Source organism: Mustela nigripes, chromosome 8 (assembly GCF_022355385.1).
Source record: "Mustela nigripes isolate SB6536 chromosome 8, MUSNIG.SB6536, whole genome shotgun sequence".
NCBI lineage: Eukaryota > Metazoa > Chordata > Mammalia > Carnivora > Mustelidae > Mustela > Mustela nigripes.
The window spans coordinates 11026180-11043809 of NC_081564.1; the positions used below are offsets into that span (position 1 = coordinate 11026180).

The 17630-nt window shown below is 50.5% G+C and overlaps 1 protein-coding gene across 3 annotated transcripts in view; it reads right to left on the reverse strand.

The window, feature by feature from the left end:
• Positions 1-1877: 1877 nt before the first annotated feature.
• Positions 1878-17630, reverse strand: part of TBX5 (T-box transcription factor 5) — a 46412-nt gene continuing 30659 nt past the window's right edge. For all 3 annotated transcript variants that reach the window (XM_059408501.1, XM_059408502.1, XM_059408500.1), the window contains exons 8-9: positions 11723-11949; positions 1878-2581 (exon numbers count right to left, since the gene is read on the reverse strand). In XM_059408501.1, coding sequence (XP_059264484.1) covers positions 2007-2581; positions 11723-11949 — 802 coding nt within the window. In that variant the 3' untranslated portion in view covers positions 1878-2006. The remainder of the gene's footprint in view (positions 2582-11722; positions 11950-17630) is intronic.

A 17630-nucleotide genomic window follows, 5' to 3' on the forward strand; every position in this document is an offset into this window, starting at 1 on the left:
ACAAACTCACAAATCTTAAATTTGGGGGTTTTAAATAAATAGCCATCGAAGGTCCCAACGGTTGCTTCATTGGGGACCTCCAAAACACTTGATTTCTGCAACCAATTTAAAGAAACAGATCCTTCAGGAAATCAAGTACTAGGTGTTATAGAAAATCTGACCAATATTTTGGTCAGTTGAGATTCCTGATGATCTTGCTTTTTTAACACTGTCATAAATCCAATGAAAGAAAATAACTCCATCCCCGGGATATAAGCCAGGAGAGAAACATATTCAGCTCCATTACACTCAAGTACAGGATTCCAAATATTCCCTGAAACCAGCAGAAGAAAGAAGATGGGGTCAGAATTACACCCGCAAGACAACTTCTTCCCACGTCCTCCAACTAACTTCTCCTCTATTCGGTCGGTAAAAAGAACAGGGGGAAAAGAAGGGTATTGTACTTTTTTAAGCACATGGTATTTATTAGGCATTAATTGGCACACAAATATACGAAACGAGTACTTAATTCTCACCCCACCCCTTAGCAACATAAAAAGACATAATCGCATGAAGACACTCACGTACAAACATACTTACACACTCACACGTACTGGGACATACTTAGCCTCACATATTACCCTGTTCTCTTTATTAGGGTCGGTTTAAAAAAAAAAATTTTTTTAATCAAGAAAGCAAAGCACATTCGAAAAAAAAAAAAAAAAAGAAAACGCAAACTTGGTTTTGAGTATTAATAAAATTAAAAGCTCTTGGCCAGCTCCCATGCTGGATTTCATTTCATGTTATTACTTAATTAGAACTCCTATTTATAAATAAATAGTACCAGTAAAATATTACCTCTGAAGAACCCTGCAATAACGTTTTACTTACACGCTTATTTTTTTTTTTTATACTGTTTTCTGCTTTCAATAACCACAGTTTGGTGTCGGCATCTGGTGTCGGTGTGACTTCTTTGGGGAGAACCAATCAGCGAACAGGTCTGGCCTCTTCTGTAGGAACATTGGGCTTTGCCTGGCATCCGGGGCGGGTCGCCGGTGATGGAAGTCTGGAAGCTTGGGCTGGCTTTGTGTTTTATCAGGACCAATATTTATTTTGGCCTCTTCGCAATGCTTGTCAGCACAGAGGTTGCTTCTTGCTTTATCACAGTTCTGCCCACATGTAAACCAGGGCTTTTCAAGTTTTTCAAAGCAAGCTTTCCGGTCGGGAAGCTATAGGCCACGTTTTAGCGACAGACGGCTGGAAAGACACAGAGCTGGGAAGACAGGAGGGCCAAGGGAGATTGGAGGCCAGAAGGTGGTCAGCGTTAGGAGAGGGCCACGCTGGGCCCCAAGATGATGGGCAACGGAGGAAAAAATCGGACAAAAGCCGGGACCTGGGGAACCTTTTCAGGAACGTCACATGGTAGAGGTAGTCATTACTTAGTCAAGGGCAGGGTGGCAAAATTTAGGTTTCAGGGGTGGTATATTTGTGGCGGGATCCCCACAAGTACATATTTTGAAACACACTTGCCTCAGACCTCCCCCGAAATAAGGGACTGGGTCCCATTAAGAAAATTGAAAGGAAAAAAAATATATTATTATTTATTATATAACAATGTCAACATTAACACCAAGACAGGGAGGACTCCAACTACACCATTCGGCTAAAACACTCGATAAGGCAAGGCTTTCTGGAGACTGAAAGAAGGAATCACGGAGGACATCTGGAGGTGGTGTGAACATGGCCGGCCAATGAGTGCGGTGGTCATGGGGCTGGGTGGGGTGGGGGCAGCGGTGGGGGCTCATCTCGTCTCGGTTGGTTTTGAGACGGAAAAACAAAGTCACATTTTTTGAACTGTGGTTTCCAGCGGCTGATTAGATCAGCACTCTCATGGGTGAAGACTTGAATAAGGAAATGAAAACTGTCGTCCGTGGGGTTTCTCTCTGCTACTGTCTCTCGCTCCCTCTCTATCTCTCTCTGTCTCTTCTCTCTCTCTAGCCACTGTCTGCAAGGAAGCAGGTCTCGCTTTAGCTGTTCTCACTCCACTCTGGCACCATGCCAACCCCATGCACCGAGTGATACTGGTGCGGGGACAGGGTCCGTGGCACGCCGTGAGAATAGAGGAACTCGGAGGGCTGCAGGCCGCCGGGCGATGGCAGGCCAGTCTGCGGCCCACACTGCCTGACCACAGGCTGGTGGGCCACGGAGGTCTGGTGCTGGAACATCCCCTCTCCGAGCTGTGGGGAGCCGTGGTTGGCCATGCCAGCCAGCCGGGGGACTAGAGGCCCCGAGGCGAAGTGGGCCGAGAAGTGCTGGTAGGGGAGCCTGTCCATGGGCTGCACCGTGGCCACCGTGCAGCTGCTGTAGGAAGGCACGCTGGGCCATGTGTTGCAGCTGAGGTCCTCCAGGCTGGGCACCGGCTCGCTGGGGGGCGGGGCGCTGGCGTACATGCAGGCCTGCCGCTGTGCTGACTCTGTCCTGTAGGAGGCGCTCAGGCCCTGCTGCTGGGGGTAGCCGGCCCGGTAGAAGGGGTCCTCCTCGCTGGGCGACGTCTCCATGTAGGGCTTCTTGTAGGGATGGTCCGTGGTGGAACATTCTTCATCTGCAGAGACAGGAGGATAGAGACCAGTGAGGCCGGGGCTAGAGGCGGACGTGGCCACGGACTCAAGGACCCCTTCCCCAGGTGGGGGTGGGGGGGACTAGCCCCCATTCTGATCAGTAACAGTGGAGACTTTGAACGAAGACTTTGACCTTCCTGAGCTCCGTTTCATCTCTAGCAAGAAAAGGAGGCTACAGAGGGACGTGCTGACAAAGGGATGCTGGAACACAGACTGAGCACCGAGGCCAGGGCTCGGGAGCAGACAACACCCAGTACGTAAAGATGCCTGCTCTCTTCCCTCTGCCCTGGTGTGCACATGCCACGAAGGCGGGACATGGTCTGTGCTCCCCACCACGGTATCCCCCAGAATCCAGAACATACCTAGGAACCAAAGCAAGAATAATACCGTCCACGATTACAGTATGAAGGCACACAAACGGCGTTTACTCTGCCTGGTGCTGTCCGAAGCGCTCTCCGGAAGGGACCCCAGACAGCCGGCCCAGCAACCCCATGGGGTGGGCTCTGTGAGGGTCCCCACTTTGCAGATCACAAAACAGAAGACCAGAGAAGTCAAGCAACTTGCCCAAGGTCTGAGTTACGCAGCTGCTAAACAATGGATCGGGGTTGGGGGCGGGGGTGTCAAAATTCAAGTCATCGAATTAGGCAGGAGTCCCTGCTCTTCGAGACCAGGCTACACACAAGGGCACGCACTGAGTACCTGTGCAACAGACGGAAGGGCAGAGGGACAGTGCACAGATGGATGGGAGCTCGGACGAGTCCCCAGATCCTTCCCTGATGCCTGTGTCGGCAAGTCCCGGTTAATATCTCTTAGAGCTGGTACAACCTAACAGGTCACCATTTCTTTATTGAAAAAGTCACTTCCCTTCCCCCAGACACCAGCGAGTCCCCGGTACAGGGCTGTGGAGATCATTCCGTCCCTGAAAGACGGTCTTCCGTAACTAGTCGGGGTCACTGCCTCCTTTGGGAAGGGCTGGGCTCTCTCCAAAATAACACAACAAAACACGTTTTAAAAACCATCCATGTGCCCAGCACAGCTTTGCATGCACTTTTGGGAGCTCAGAGATCCCCTCAAATCCAGACCCTAAGTTAAGAAGTATAGACGCATCTGGGTTTCAGTCTGGTTCTCTTACTTTTCCTATCTGTGTGCAGCCGTAGGCCTCCGCCCTGAGACCTGCGCTCAGCATGTCTGAATCCAAGTCAATAATACTTACCTCACTGAGCCGCTAAGAATTCAATAAATCAAGCCCGTAAATCTCCTGATATCTGTCAACAAAAGCAGCTCTTGCTGCAAGGGAAACACCACCAGTCAGTCTCTCGGCAGACCTGATACTGAGTAACACGCCTCCAGGTGTTTCCTTCAGGGAAGCCATCTTAAGAGTTTCCAGCAAGGTGTAAATGTCCCACAGATTCATTCCTTTGCTGGAATTTTATTCCCCAGCCTGGAGATTTTTCTGTCCTCCTCTCCCAGTCTCTTTCGAATCAATACGTGCCTGCGAAGGTCTGTTGTTGGGGGGCGGGGTGTGAAGAAAAGGAAACACTGGGCGCTCCTGCACCTCTGCGGTGATGGTCAGTGGCCTGGGGGCAGGACATGGGACTAAGAGGAGAAGATCATCCTTATTATGTACTGAGCTCCTACTGAGCCAGAATTCAAGTCATCGAATTAGGCAGGAGTCCCTGCTCTTTGAGACCAGGCTGCACAGAAGGGCACGCACTGAGTATCTGTGCAACAGACGGACGGACAGAGGGACAAGTGCACAGATGGACGGGAGCTCGGGCGAGTCCCCAGATCCTTCCCCAATGCCTGATCTCACAGTAATTCCTCCAGGTGGCCTGTCACAGAGGCAGAAACCGAACTCAGAGAAGTGACCTTCCCAAGGTCACGGAACTAGAAAGGAGCGTGGACTGGAATCCAAGCCAAGTCTGCTTTCCTTACCAATGACACCTTGCTTCTAGCTCTCTTGATTTCTCACACCGAATGCCACTCACCTAGTTCTCCAACAGAGATGTACTGAGCCGCTCCCAGGTGCCAGGTACTGGGCCCAGAGCGGCCAATAATGAGCCAAGGTCCAGCTCAGTGCACTTGGAGGTGGGAAGGGAGGACCCTCTCCATCTCACCCTGAGCAGTGACGCGGCAGGAGGCTGACAGGTGGTGAAGGGGAGGTGGGCCTTGCATATAAAGCTTCACCCCACAGTGAGTCCTTTGGTTTTGCACCAGATTTTAAAACAGCTCCCCAACTCAAGTAGGAGAGCTTGGGTTTGGGTTCCGCGGAATCCTTCCATGGGCATCACGCCCGGAGTGACACCCACAGGTGGATGAAGACTCTGACCCCAGGTAAACCCATCCAGGCTGGGACTGTACCCACCTCCCAGCGAGCATGTTTATTTTCAGCAAGAATCTTTCTGGGACACATCTGGGCCCCATAGGATGACCAAACACTTGTCCAGAATAAAAGCCAAAAATGTGGCCTCTCTTCCAGGTGCTTTAAACCCATCATGCCAACCGTTCAGATGTGTGAAGATAGCCAGATGAGCTGGTAGCCACTTTTTCCACCTTTCAACAGGGCATTTGTCTTTGGTCTCCTGAAGATGTTGTTACGCTCGACTTTTTCTGTCCTCCCCACCTCCTCCCTCAGTCACCTCGTGCTTCCGTGCTTCCTTCCAACCCAGCCACCCCCACACACAACAACCCCCCCCCCACGCCCCGGATCCATAAATCTGAATGTTTCCATTGTTGCTAGAATCATAACCTTTGGGTTTTCCATTTAACCAGGGCGTTTCCCCTTTTCAATAATCAAGAGTACAGCTGCAGGGTACCCTTGGCAAGAGAAAAAAAACAAGGCAAATGAACCATTCCCGAGTTTCTGATCCCCTTCCAGATTTGTTACAAGCGAAAAAGGAAGAATAATATGAAAAAGGCCGGAGCACATTTTGAAAATCGTAAAATTACACATTCCAGTCTTTAATAACCCAAAGATCTGATGCAGAGTCCTAAGAAAAGCAAAAGTCTGGCTTATTCATGAAAGCGGGTCCCGAGTGTTCTCAAATTCCTCTTGGACCTCATCACGTTGTAAAGAAATTCCAAAGCATGGATCCAAATTTCAGGTCGGTGGTGATCAATGGTTGGGATGGAATCCCTGTGTTTGTTTTGGTCACGGTTTTGGTTCCTTTCTCTTTACTGGGAGCCCGATAACCGGTCAACAGCAAAGCTCTTTTTCCCAGCCGAGCCGTGTTTACCTTCCACAGTTGGGGAACGGGTAGTCAAGCATCAAGTCTTCCATGAGACAGGCCCACAGTTCAGTCCCGGAAAGGTGTGTAGTAAGAGTGGTCCATTACATTCCACCTGTCCTGAACCCAGCTGAGTCTGTTGAATACCAGGAAAGCTCTTCCTGATTCTGAGCACCGCATAGCACTGGGAAATATCCCGGCCCCTTGCATTTTTCTAGTGGTTTCTGATTCTGGATGAATGGCTTTAATGATCAATCCAGAGCACAGATTTTAGGGCCTATCTCTGGTTCTCCTTGGCTATGTGGCGTTGGGTAGATCACTACACCATATCCCAATCTTAGTGCTTGACTAAGTAGGGGGATAATGCTTTAATTTCTTGCAGGAATGGAGATGGTAAGTATGCAAATCTTATCTGTCCGAGTAACATGGGTCTCCTCTCTGTTCCCTCTTAGAAGATCAGACAGATGGCTCTGGGGACTGTCCAGTGCTTGAAGGTGCCTGGGGAGATCCTAGAGCAGGAAAACTCACAAGGCTGCTTTTATATTGCTCATCCCATTAAGCAAATATTGTCACTATTCCCAAATGGGTCATTTCGCTTGCCGACTGGGTTCATTCGGATAAAAAATCCTGTTGAACTACCATTCCTTGGTTGGGTGACCTTTGGCAAAGTCAGAAGTGGAACTATGATTCGGGCCTTCTGGGTCACAGCACCCAGTCACCGTCACAGCTCTTTCTGAAGGACAGTCTAGCCTTTCGGCTTTCGTGAAACTCACTTTCCAGAAAAGAGGAAAAGATGGTAACCTTGACCTGATGGGTGGATGGATGGTTAGATGCGTGGATGGACAGAAGGATGCATGAAGGGCGTGTGCATCTCTGTAGTGTTAGATTTTAGCTCAAAGTGGGCCAGACTGAATCAGTATTGTGAGAAGATCCTGAATGGGGAATCAAAAGACTCGGGTCCAACTCTCACTGAACCACCAACTGAAAATCATGACATTTATTTATTTCCTTATTATCTGTCCCCTCAATGAGATCACAAGTTTGGGGAGAGCAGGAGCCTTCGCCCCCTTGCTGTCCCTTTATCACATGCACTTGGGACAGTGTCCGGGACAAAGGAGATGCTCAACCAATATTAATTCCACGAAGGCATCCCAGATCTGCCACTCACCAGCCACACGACCTTAGGAAGCCAATCCAACCTCTTGGTCCCCCGTTATACGCCCACAAATTGGGGATGGAAGACACCCCCTCCCCAGCTCAGGGGCTGGAATGAGGATCCAGTGAAGAAAACAATGTGAAATTGCTCTAAAAAGCACCCAGCACTGACCAAACGCACCCCACAGAACCCCCTTCCTCTCCCACTCCCCTGACTTCCTTTTGAATAGCCAGGGCAGTAGATGGCTTTGTTCAAATCTTTATTTGGGTTGCCTCTGGATTTCTAAGGTTGGGGGGGTATGGGGCGGTTATCAGGGTGGGAGGAGGAAAGAAAGACAGATGAGCGCTCTCCCAGGACCCGGGGTCCTGGATCTGATTGAGTGGCATTGATAAAAGACCTTCCCGGCTCTTTGGGTTCCCTCCTTCGGGAGAGATAGTTTGGAGACAGCCGGGTCCAAACACGAGAAGCCCTCCGGCTTGCCTGGCCCTTTGACATTTCACTGGGCCTGCCTCCTGGGCTCCTTGGAAAGGAGACAGACAATGAGGGGAAGTCAGATAGTGGGGCAGGCAGGGGCCCCAAGAGGGGGCGGGGGGGAGGGAAGGGGGGAAGCCACCCATGGAGCCATCACTTCACGGGAATCCCAAACTGGAAGGAAACCTTGCTGATTCTTTATCACCTTACAATGGAGGCTGATGATGAATTGCTTTTTGTCGTCTCTGAGGCACCGGGACAGACGGAGCTCGGCTGGAACGTTCCCTGTCCCTGGGAGCGCCCTTTTGGGGGTGGAGGGAGGAGGGACAGGCAGAGGTTTGTGGCAAGGTGAAAGGGTCCCTGCACGGCGCACACCCCAGGCACCCCGAATGCACGGACCGTGGCTTGAACCCCGGGCAGGACCACTCAGGACAAATCACTCAGTCCCTCTGAGCCTCAGTTTCCGCCTCTGTGGAAAGGGGCCATTCTTCCCCTTGTTCCGGGCAATGGGCCCTGGGGACTGATTGTACCCACACCTCCAGCCCCTGGCACCACACCCAGGGCTGAGCGCCATCATTTCCCGCCTCGCAGCCCGCGACAGCCTCTCAGCAGAGCTCTGGAGCCCATCTTCGTCCCCCCTCCCCCCCCCCCCACGCACCCACCCACCCAGCACAGCAAAATGCCAGCTTCCAAACAGAAACCTCATCATGTCCCTCACGGGTTGAAACCCCTCCGGGGGCTGCCTGTTGGTGTTAGGATAAAATCTAACTGGGTAGCTCAGTCGTTTGACTCTCCGATGCTTGGTTTTGGCTCAGGTCATGATCTCAGGGTCCTAGGATCGAGCCCCACATAGGGCTCCCTGCTCAGCACGGCGTCTGCCGGTCTTTTCCCCCTGCTCCTCCCCCAGCTCATGTGAACTTTCTCTCTCTCTCTCTCTAATAAATAATCTTTTTTTTTTTTTTATCTAAAGTCCTTAAAATGGCTTACAAGGGCTAGCAGGGCGCTGGCTCCTGCCTTTCTCTGTAGCTCATCTGCCTCCCCTTCCCTTCATTGCGTTTCAGCCACACTGCCCTTGTGTCTGCTCCCCCGTGGGGGGCTGGCTCCCCGTCTTCTCAGGGGCTGCACCCATACCCTTCTCTCTGCCTGGATCCTCAGCCATCTCCCCTGTATTTCCATCCGGGTCCCGCTCTGCAGATCCTGGCTTAAATCCTCCCTGATCCCCCGTTCCTGCCTCCCCGCCCTGCACCATAGGCATCAGCAAGCTCTCTATCTCCTCCATACCGTCAGATCACCCACATAATCAAGCAGTCGCATCACCATATGTAATTATACATCTGACCCGCCTGCAACCGTGAGCTTCCTAAGGGCAGAGCAGTGGCCGGATAACGTGCGCTGGGCACTTCTGGATCAGACACTGTTCTGGGGTTTTGCATGGACCCCCTGGTTCCCATCTCATCATGACCCTACAGGGGAGGTGCTGCTGAGATCCTCATTTTACAGCAAAGAGAACTGAGGCCGAGAATGCGAGCAGCTTGCCCATGGCCACATTTCTGGAAAGCCTCAGCTGCCGGGATGTCCCGCGGCAGACCAGCCACCGAGTCCGGTGTCCCCAGTGGCGGCCTCAAGCTGACCCTGAGCTCACCTGAGGATCCTGCCATCTGAAGAATTCACCCCCTAAAGCCAGCTCACACCACCTTCTAGGAGAAAACCTTTGCAAAGATGCTGCTGTAAATGCTGAGACTTAAAAAGCACCTGGATGCTTTTTAACTTCTTCCTTCCCTTCTTTTGGGCTGGCCTGAATTTAACTGACGGAACTCCCTAATTCAAACCTGGTGAGCTCTTAAGCAGTACATTTGACTTAGTCTCCAGACCAATCTCTAGTGAAAGATGGCGTTTGGGGGATTATGGCTGATAAGCAAAGGTAACGAGGTCCGTCTACAATGGGACTCGGAGCTCAGGCAGAGCCTGCAGACCAGGCATGGGTTCAAATTCTACCTTCGGGAACCAACAGCCCATGATTTTTGCTTTCTGAGCCTCAGTTTCCCTGTTTGTAAAGTGGGTAAATAATAGCACCTACTCAGTAGTGCTGTTGAAAGGCTGGGGCACAGAACCTAGGCAGGGCTTCCCTTCAATGGGACATAGACCAGAAACTTCGTGCAGGTACCTAGGCCCCAGGGGACATCCTTAACCCCTGGCTCCTGCCTGAAGAGGCCGGCATGTTTGCAGGCCTCTGGTCTCCAGCCCAGGCAGCAGTAGACACGCTGGGAGCTGGGCCAGGGGGCCTGTGGAGGTGATAATATTGTTCAGAATGTCAAAATTCAAGGAGCTTGGATAGGCTTCAGGTTAGGTCTGGAAACTCAGCCTCCCCTGGGTCAGCTCCCAGTCCCAGGCTTGAACCAAGGACAGCCCTTCCCTCCTTCAAAATGGGAGATGGGTAAATGTCAAATAGTCAGACCGTGTTACTTTCCTCAAGTAACCTCAGCTCCGAGAAGACTGCCGCAGGATCCGTGTCCATCAGTTCCTATGAGCTGACTTAGAAAATAAAGACAAAGACGAAGAAGAGGAGGGAGAAGGAGGAGGAGGAGGAGGGAGAGAAGGAAGAAGCGGTCACTGTTTCAGACACTGGGCACAGGACTTCTAAAGGCATCGAGCTGGCCACGGAGGCTGGGAGGTACGACAGGCCACTCTTAAAGACTAAGATTTGGGCCTGCCGGAGCAAACCAGTAACTGATTATTGGGTCCACCCTGTGCTAACTATGGCAAGCACCCTTTCATGACATCTTCACACCATGCCTAAGGCACAGGTGCAATCATGAGACCAAATCTACAGATTAGAAAAAAAAAAAAAAAGGCTTAGAGCAGTTAAGGAATTTTGCCCCTAATCATAAAAATCTGCAAATGGCAAAGGTGGGATTCATCCCCATTGTACGTGGTCCCTGCCCCCCCCCCCATATCTGCTTTCTCAAAACTTCACTCAGAAACAGCGCGCTCTTCCTCTGTGGATGCTCTGCCTGGAGCCGTACCCACCCCACAATCAGACCTGACAAACGCTGGGCGCTGGCTGGGTATCAGGCGCTCTCGGGAACTCAAGCACTGTTGACAAGGTGGGAAAATGAGGCACAGAGAGGCCAGGACGACTGGCTGAGGTCACCCAAGAAGCTGGTGGCAGAGTTGATACCTGAGCCTGTGCCGTCGGGCCCTGTCGCCCACGCTGTCCTCCCCGCGCTGGTCTGCTGTTCACACAAGTGACTGTTCTATCAAGCCGAACTCAACTGCATCTGCTTCGACTCTGGCTCAAAAAATGTGCCACCAGAAATGTCCTTTGGTGTTACAGCCCTCGACTCAGATGACTTGGGAAAAGCCACCCATATCTCATTTGGCAAAGAAGACAATGAAGGGTCTCAGACGGAATTTTAACTAAACTTAAAGACAAAATGCAAGAGAGAGAAGATAGGCTGGGATTTTCTTTTCCATTTTTTTTTCTTTGATTTTGTTTTTGATCTGGAAAGGAGAGAAGAGCTCAGAAACCACCCACCTAAGAGAAACCCTAGCACATAAACCAAAGCACATCCAACTACAAGAAGGCTTCCTGCAGCCTAGCTTATAATACACCCAGAAATTCGAGAATCAGCCACCTTTGCCCACTCGTGGCAGTGAACACAAACTCTGCTTCCTCTTCAGCAGCTAAAAAAAAGCACGAGGCAGCTCTACGTTCATGGAAAGATCATCTACAATGTATTCTTGAGCTTCAGAACCCAAGTTGCAAAACAGTCTAATATCAACTGTTAAAAGCAGAAACAGGGGCGCCTGGGTGGCTCAGTGGGTTAAGCCACTGCCTTCGGCTCAGGTCATGATCTCAGGGTCCTGGGATCGAGTCCCATGTCCGGCTCTCTGCTTAGCAGGGAGCCTGCTTCCCCCTCTCTCTGCCTGCCTCTCTGCCTACTGTGATCTCTCTCTGTCAAATAAATAAATAAAATCTTAAAAAAAAAATCACTTTAAAAGCAGAAACAACTATTTTTATGTGTCTCTGCACACGTGCACACATGTGCATACGTGTGAGCGCATTAAACAGGACTGAACGGTTTTCCCCAAGGAAGGGGCCCCAGAACTGAAGGAGACATGTCAAAGGAAGATCCTTTACTTTTACTGAACAGTTTGAATTTCTTACAATTCCCATGTATTTTTATATTGCTTACATTTTTCAAATACATAAGTGTACTTTTTTCCCCCAAGGAAAAGAAGGAAACACAGAAAAAGGTCGTCACACTCACCTTTCCTCTTGGTGCAATGGTAAATCTGACCGTGCTCCTGGGGCAGTGGGTATGGGTTGGGTGGGGGCAGGAGGTCCTGGGAGGGGCCAGACACACCATTCTCGCACTGGTACTGGGACCCCAAGTTGGATGAGGCAGAGAGAGCTCGAGGCTCACTGCTGAAAGGACTGTGATTGGAGGCTACTTTTTGTCTTACTGTGCTCCTGGGAACCACGGGATATTCTTTACTGAAAGAGAGAAGATGGGAAATAACATTGATCAGTGCCCTGATACAGATCCCCCCCGCAGGCGGAACCAAAGGGTCAAAGAATCCACCAGAAATGCATCACAGGATAAGAAACAAAGGAGTCTTTGATGAGCACCGTGATCCAATTATACCCGAATGCACCGAATATGACAGACACACATATTCACGCACTAATTTTTCATGCCTTATACATTAGGCAAGTAGGCTTATGAACAGTTCTATGTGCATGCCGAAAACCAAATGATCATCTCCCATGAAGAACCCCTCTTCACATGGCATTTTGAAATACTTCAACCTAATGTATATGTCTTTGAATTCCCTAATTCGAAAGCTAGAAGAGCTGAGTAGTCACTTAGACTGAATTTCTGGGTTTCCATCTTTAAAACAGGGCTGAGGGGGGGCGCCTGGGTGGCTCAGTGGGTTAAAGCCTCTGCCTTTGGCTCAGGTCATGATCCCAGGGTCCTGGGATCGAGCCCCACATCGGGCTGTCTGCTCCGTGAAGAGCCTGCTTCCCCCTCTCTCTCTGCCTGCCTCTCTGCCTACTTGTGATCTCTGTCTATCAAATAAATAAATAAAATCTTAAATAAATAAATAAATAAATAAATAAATAAAACAGGGCTGAGGTCTTCAGCCAACCTTAGTGAAGAAGTCACTGACCACCTAGGATACTCAGGTATGATCCCCCGTTACCCTCATCTGGGGAGTTTGCTGCCCGTGCCTTCGAATTTCCTTTTGAGTGGCTGTATTTGTCACCACAGACATTAATATTTAACTTCTCCTCCATGCCTTGTTTTTCCCATCTGTGGAATGGGGCTAGTAAAAATCCCCAGTTCAAAGCGTTGCTGAGACAAGAAATGAATTAATACGTGTGAAAGACTGAACAGAGCAAGTGCTCCACAAAGGGGAAGCATCCTCATTACGCCATTATTTTGAGAGAGTGGGGGCAGAGAGAAAGAGAGGGTGAGAGAGGAAGAAAGGAAGAAGGAAGGGCAAAGACAAAGGAAACAGAGCTCAGAGCATGGGATCTAAGATTAGGCAGATCCAGATTACGTCCCATCTCCATCACTTACAGACTGTGTGCCCTTCGGAGCCTCGGTGGTCTGAGTAGCTGAACCAAGCAGAATAAAACCCAGTCACGTCCTCTCAATAACATCCTCCCAAGGGCTCAACATGTGGTTCCTCACCCTTTTAGGAGACACCACCCACAGGTCTTTGCATTCAGCTTTCAGACCAGTATTCCCACTCTCTTCCTCATGAGGGCTAGGGGTCTGCAACAGAAGCTTCCCCGGGAAGGAGGGAGGGGTGCTCAGCAGTCCCAGGACCCCCCACTGGAAGCCAGGTGGGTGGGAGGGTCAGAGTGGGAGTCTGTAGAGGACCTGGAAGGAGGGGTGGCTCCAAGACCAAAGGGAGAAGCGAGAGAAGCTTTCGCACACACACACCTAAGAGGAGAATGGTCTGGCCTAGAGCACACGTTCATCCAGGCAGGGGAGGGGGCTGCCAAAGCGGAAATTGTGGGCAGGAGAATCACAGTTACACCGTGCAGGCGGTCGGAGGGGTGACCCAGCTCTTTTCTGGAAGGCAACAAGATAGCAGCCCCTTTCTTAAAATCACACAATACCCAGATGCAGCAATCCAATTACTATACATTTTCCTAAGAAGTTGTTCGAGTCAGGGGCGCCTGGATGGCTCAGTTGGTTAACTGTCTGCCTTCAGCTCGGGTCATGGTCCCAGGGTCCGGGGATCGAGCCCCACTCTTGCACTCCCGTTCTCTCTCTCTCACTCTTGTTCTATTTAAAAAAAAAAATAAAATAAAATCTTGAAAAAAAAAAAAGTTGTCCAAGTCTGTGTACAGGGACATAAGCATGAGGCTTCTCTCTGCAGCACTGTCTGTCATAGGGAAAAAACAAGAAACAGCCTAAACGCCTTCATGAATGAGTGGTTAAGTCAACTCTGACAGTGTGGAGAATGGAATATTATACAGGGTTCAAAAAGAATCTGAAGACTGTCCGCACAGGGATGCAGAAAGCCATGTAAGACAAACCAAGGCAGGAGGACAAGGAACAGTGTCTAACTTACGAAAACTACCAGGGCTTCCCTCAGGAACTGGGGATGTGGGAAAACTTTAAGGGCACTTACAGTTTTGTGCAAAGCGGAGCCCTGTTTGGGTGAAAAGTAAAACAAAGACGAAGACAAAAATACTGGATGCCTGAGTGGCTCAGCTGGTTAAGCAACTGCCTTCAGCTCAGGTCATGATCCTGTAGTCCCAGGATCATGTCCCACATTGGGCTCCCAGCAACATGGGGAGTCGGCTTCTCCCTCTGATCTTCTCCCCTCTCACACTCTCTCTCTCTCATTCTCTCTCTCAAATAAATAAATAGATAAAATCTTTTTTTTTTTTTTTAAAGAGGAAGATATTCAAAGCCCTCCTCACGCTTCTCCCAAGAAGACTACTTGCAGGTGGGTGGGGGAGAACAGGACTTGAATCTGATTCCAAGTCACGTAGAAATGCAGAGAAGCTGCTAATTCCAGGAAATGCCCAGTCTTCATAAAACGCCCCGGCCCCCATGCCTGAAGCTGTAGCACACCCAGCCCAACATTCTCGCTAACCCAGTGAGCTCAGATAAAGCAGGTCTGTGAAACGAGGAAAATGCTAAGATGATGCGGAGAAACCGCAGCCTTCTACTCCGAGCACCCCCGCACACACACCAATACCTTCCTATCCCTGAAGAACCCACTGGACCCTGATTTCTATTCACATAGTTAAGAATCTAGATGTAGTGGAAAGAAGGAAGGTTCTGGATTTGGGAAGACATGTGTTCTCTAAAAGATCCGCCAGCTAATGCTGTGTGGCCTCGGATGAAGCACCCAACCTCTCTGAGCCTGATGAGACTGTTGAAAAGCTCCCACCAGATGCCCTAGAAAATACCTGGCACTTGGTAGAAACTTCTGTTGCACCTTCACAAAAATGACTCACACTTTCAGCCCACAGAATTTCTCAGGGGAAGCAGTCCCATAGCCTGTCTCCCTGACTTGGGAGGTCTTTACTCAGGGGAAAACGGAAGGGTCTAAATTTGGATTTTTAAAATGACGTCTTTATTTTCACTAATCTTGAACTGAAGTTGAGCGTTCCTTTCTGCTCCAAATGTAGGCAACAAGCCACGGCTGCATTAGCAGTGGTAGCGACTGTCATCAACAGAAACGAAGTAATTTCATTTCCACCCAGCTGCTGCACATGCCTCAAGATACCATTTGTGCTTATCACGGCTTCAAAATTACAGTCCTTTAGGACCTGCTGCTAGATCCCGTTATTTAAGGCATGTAGGAAGCACGCGTAACTCCACATCGCCGTCGAAGAACATTCTGATGACTACGTTTCAGGATCGCTGGTTTGCTTTTGGCCATCTATGCATTTAATAGGTTGCCTTTCACCATATTATTCTGAGACAGGGGACCCATAAGGTCCACTGGACCACCAGAGAGGCCCATGGCACCAAACCACCTAAGTAAGAACGTCTCCCTAGAAGAAATAACATATCAGCAAATCCCCAACTTAGTTGTGACTTTTGCCATAAACCTACTTTTTTTTTATGCCTTAAAAGTCCTCCTGAAATCAGGTCAGGTACCAAGAACACGACATCTAACATGGCATGAGGGCTGCTTCACTGGCCCTTTCCATCCTTTCTGAGACCCTATGAAGTAGGTTTTGTCCCCACATTCTGGGCTGAGGCCACCAAGGCCTTGGGAGGTCACCAGCTCACCCATGGTCCCAGAGCTAAAAGTGACACAATCAGGATTCTAACCGCTACTCCTAGGCATGCTCCTGATGACTTTTTTTCCATTTCTAGGATGCAAATAAACCCGTAGAGGAGCAGAGGGCTCAGGGCCCACGATTCCTCTCCTGCTTTTCCCACCCCTCGGGGGGCAACCGTCTCCAGACCGGCCCCTGCCTGTCATGCAAAAGCACATCAGAGTAGCCAAGTAGGGCACACGGAGCGTCTGCCAAGTTTCCATGAGGCTACAGGGCCCTCACGACACCCGGGGGTCCCCCGGCGGAGCTTTCCTGTGGCATGTACCACCTCTGAACCAAAGCTGGAACTATCCTGAGCAGCCACACTACTCCAAATCTCCCCCTGGGGCCAGAAGTCTGAAAGGAATGAAGTTCACTTTACAGTCCTCTCTGTGGCTCCAGCTACGTAATGGAAAAAAAAAAAAAAAAAAAAAAAAAAAGAAGAAGAAGAAGAAGAAGGAGGAGGAGGAGGGAGATTATAATAATAATAATAAAACATTATAAAAGTTGTCCAATCTCGCTGGCAAATCCATTTAGGTCTGCTTAGTTCCAGAACCAAGCTGCCGGAGCTCCAACAGGAAAGGGGAAATCTCTTTTAGTCTTATATTCTTAATGGGGACGGTTTTTTTTTTTTTTTTTTTAATAAAAAAAAAAACCCCCCCCCCCCCCCCCGCCACCACCACAGCGGGGGAAAATTGGCTGAGGGATTTTACAAGAGAATGTATCAATGGACTCCGCGGAATTCTCCCTTCCAGCGCTGCCAAATTGCAAAATTACTCTCTGGAAAGGCCAAATCCTGCTTTTGATTAGTAACACTCACAGAAGTGGGAAAGCCGTATTATCCCAATAACCGCTCGTCCCTCGCAGCTTGTTTTCCCCCAGGGCGCTGGCAACGCCCTCCCCGCCATCAATCAGGAGGAGCACGTCCCCAGGTCCATCGGACAGGTGTCAAAATGGGTGTGTGCGTGCAAGGGTGAAGTGTGTTCTCCACCAGCGCGGGGCTACAGAGGCAGAGGGAGGAGAACACGGCAATCACACGGGCTGTGGGCATCTTCCGGGCTCCCTGACCCAAGGAACACGACCTGTGGCCGTGCGACCCTCTGTCGACCGCGCTTGTGAAGACAGACTCTGGCCCTGCAGCTCGCGAGCATTAGCGAGGAATCCAGGGCACAAAGGAAGCAAAGGAAAAGTGGAGAAGCTCCTGCATGTCTGGGAAGAGAGGCGGCAACAGAGAGCTCTTTTTCTCAGACTAATTCCCATCCTTGTCCCCCACCTCCAACTCCTCCTCAGCCTTGGTCTCTGGTGCTTTCTCAACGCTCCAGCCGCTCTGCTGGTCGACTCCCGCGCGTTCCCTCTGGGCAACCAGCACACTTCGTTGGCAGGGTTAGCGACACTTAGAGGTAAAGACATTGTGGCTCAGAGAGGGTAAGCACCTGGCCCCAGATAGCACAGCTAAGAAAAGGATAAAGCTGAGCTTGGCCCTGGGTCAGCGCTATTCCCAAGTTCTTGCCAGCGAACTTCTACTCGGTCATAGGACGGCGCCTTCATACCAACGAGGAGCACAGAGCAGCAGGGAGACAGAGCCACCCTGTTCTATAAGGCCGTCTGGGGCTGACGGCAGGACACGGGCTGCATGGGCAACGTCAAGGGCTACTGGTCAATCTGTCCGTCCTACCATCTGAGCCATTTTTAGGTTACCGGGATGTCCCAAGCCACCGCTGCCTCTGCCGTTGGCCGCAACCCTGCCGATGCTAGCCAGGGCCCCCAGCACCTCGGCTCTGCCCGGGGTGTCGCAGCCCGCAGACTGGCTTCTCCCCATCTCGGGCCCCCTCTCACGTTCTGTTCCACGTGAGCGAGTGCAGTGAATGACGCCA